At 15.8% G+C, this 3,185-nt stretch overlaps 1 protein-coding gene across 1 annotated transcript, besides 2 other annotated features; it reads right to left on the reverse strand. All coding sequences in view use genetic code 6, as the record gives it.

The window, feature by feature from the left end:
* Positions 1-543: 543 nt before the first annotated feature.
* IMG5_054880 (polyadenylate-binding protein, putative) lies at positions 544-1,890 on the reverse strand (the record flags this gene model as incomplete). The annotated part of the gene is made up of 5 exons (XM_004037317.1): positions 1,705-1,890; positions 1,112-1,246; positions 931-1,063; positions 732-873; positions 544-682 (listed from the first exon to the last, which is right to left on the reverse strand). The coding sequence occupies exons 1-5, from the start codon at positions 1,861-1,863 to the stop codon at positions 544-546; spliced, it is 708 nt and encodes a 235-aa protein (XP_004037365.1). The 5' UTR covers positions 1,864-1,890.
* Positions 1,334-1,384: a microsatellite.
* Positions 1,891-2,121: 231 nt separating the features above from the next.
* Positions 2,122-2,180: a microsatellite.
* Positions 2,181-3,185: the final 1,005 nt, after the last annotated feature.

Consider the following 3,185-nt stretch of genomic DNA (forward strand, 5'->3'; position numbering starts at 1 on the left):
GTCTTAAGTTTAACCTTTAATTTAGTTTTTTAAATATATAGATAAATATATTTCTTTTGTAAATAACAATAAATTTTATATATCTATTAAGTTTTAAACATATATCAGAAAAAAATATATTAATTCTATATGATTAGTTTATTTTGGAATATTATTTTTTGGGATATTTTGTTTAAAAGATTTTGTTCATCTTTAATCTATTTAAATTTAATATTTATAAATGGAAAAAAAAAATATCAAAATTTTATTTAATAGCTTATCTATCTGGATATTACAATTAATACAATAATAATATGTATTTCATGTATTTAAAAAAAAAAATAAACTTTTAATTCGATAAAACTGTATAAAAAATATTAAATTATTAATAAATAAATCTAAATTAAATATTTTTAATAATTTTTTAAATAAAAATATGAAAAAATTATTTACTGATGAATATTTATCATTTTGTATTATAAAAATTATATATTTTATTTTTATTAAAATAAAAATATTAAAATATATAATAAAATATTTATTTTTTATAATCTTTCAAATTAATCAATTATTGTTTCTATTATTTCTATTGTTTCTGAACTTTCTATTTCCATTATTATTATTATTTTTCTAAAATCCTAATCTTCTTTTGAATTTTCTATTATTATCATTATTATTAGTTCCATTACTGTTTTTTCTAAAACTAAAAAAAAAAAAAAAAAAAATATTTTATTATAATATATATGTTTTACCTATTATTATTATTATTTCTTTTGAATATACCTCTTTTTAAAACTGCTACATTTCCATCTAATCTATTTTTACTTTTTCCGTTTAAAGTTTCTCCATCTTTCATAAATTCGACAGTAATAATTCTTTATTCTAACTCAACTCCTATATTATTTAAAAAAAATTAAATTAAAAAAATATAATTAATAAACAAATATATACCATTTAAATCATCTATAGCACGTTATGCAGCATCATGTTCTCTATAAACGACAGTTCCTTTTTCTTAAGATTTTCCTTTTTAGTCCATATCAATACTTGCCTTTTCAATCATTCCATATTTTACAAATAAAGCCTTTATTATTAAATATTTATATATTAAAATTAATTTATTATTATTTACATAAAAATCTTCATTTGTTATTTCTGGAGCTAAATTATAAACTTTTACAATACGTTTTTTATGTTAAGGAATAGTACGGACACTCTAGTTATTTTAATTATTAGTGTTTGTTCTTCGAGAGTTATTTTTGTTATTCTAAAAATATAATTTAGTTAATAATCATTAATTTTTTTTAAAAAAAGGGGTAAAAATAAACTGTTAATATATCATTATAGGAGGAAAATATAATTATATTAATTTATATATTATTATAATAATTATATTTTATATATTTTTTTCTTCCTTTATTCTTTTATTTAATTTTTTTGATATTTTTATTATTTTTTCATATTTTGAAGGAAGTGTTTTTCAATAATTGTTTATTTTTATTTTTCCTCAAAAAATCTCATTTAAAATAAAAAGGAAGAATTTTTTTTTAAAATAATTAGAAAAACGAATGGGATTTATGACAAAATATTTAAAAAAGTTTTTTTTTTAATTTCTAAAATTATTTTTCAATTAAAGTCAGAAAATAATTAAGAAAGCAATAATTTTGTCATATATTAACAGTTTATTATTATTTTGTTAATAATTTAATTATTATTATAGCATACCCCTTTTTAGTAGTTTCCAGTACGACGGATTCCTTTCTTAACCCCATTTACTTTATCGGCAACTCTTCCTTTTTTATTTCCAAATTTAGAATTTTTATTCTATCCTTTGTTATCTTTTTTAGCAAGATCTTCAAGTGTAATTTCGTCGTTAGCGCTCATTTTTTTCTGATTTTTATATTTATAGTTATTTATTTATTTCTTTTAATTTTTATTTGGTGTTTATTTAAATTTTAAAAAATATATATTTTAATTTTTTATAAGAACTTTTTCCCCTTTTTTCTTTATATATTTTTTAATTTTCCTCCAAAAAATTAATATTTAAATTTATAAAATAAATTACAATAAATAAATTATTTTTTCCTTTTAAAATAATTAAAATTTTTTTCTTTAATTAGATATATAAAATATCCTAAAATTTAAATTTTTTTTATTTAATTATATATAATAAATTATTTTATATTTAAATAAAATAAATATGTCTTTTATTAATTTAATTATATAAAAAGTATAAATTTATCTTATCTAATTTAATAGTAATAAAATAAATATATAATAATTTATTAAAAAATTAATGAATACAAATATATCATTAAAAATAATAAATTTAAATAATATAATTATTTATACGATAATCATAATCTAAAAAATATTTATTTAACTTAATTAATAAAAGGTAAAACATAATCAGACAAATCAAGTCAACAACTAGCTTATAATTAAAGGAATTTCATCAAACAGCTAATTTATAAAATCGAATAAGGATATTCATTTTAAAGACATCTTTATCATCTTTACCTAATTAAATACCACATTATCAAGTTTTTCCTTCATCTGAAACTGACTAAAAGTTTTTCACTGAAGATAGAAGATATAGTAGCTCTACCTTATAAACCAATATTATAGCTTTATGAATTAGGGTTTTATTAAAATTCTTTACTTAATAAAAATATAAGGTTTTTAGATTAATCTTATCATTTGGCCATCTAGTGATATCTATACCTTAATTAAATTAAATATTACTTTAAGTACTTTAGACATGTTTAAATTTAGGTAAAAAACCCTAATTTTTCTAAGTTAATACTTTTAAAAGTATTCTAAAATTATATAGGTTTTATTATCTTAATTATTATATTATTATATGGAATTATATAGCTAATATTTTTAGATTTTTTCATTTATTTTATGATGAGTCTTTTCTATTTATACTTATTAATTTTCAGTTATTTTTTCTTTCTAAAGATTATTGATTATGCTATTTATTTTATGGCTTTCTAAGGGATTTATTACTAATAAGTTAAATCATTTATTATTTGTAATGTTTTAATAATTCTTTTTGGATATTTTTTTTATTATTTGGAATAATATATTTATTATTTAAAATTTCTTACTTATTATTTCTAATTTCATAATAATCATTTTTTTAATTTTTTTGTTTGGTAATATTTTTTGTTAACAGTTTTTCCAAAAAAAGTTCAAAAATT

Source organism: Ichthyophthirius multifiliis (genome assembly GCF_000220395.1).
Source record: "Ichthyophthirius multifiliis unplaced genomic scaffold scaff_1120509250190, whole genome shotgun sequence".
Lineage (NCBI taxonomy): Eukaryota > Ciliophora > Oligohymenophorea > Hymenostomatida > Ichthyophthirius > Ichthyophthirius multifiliis.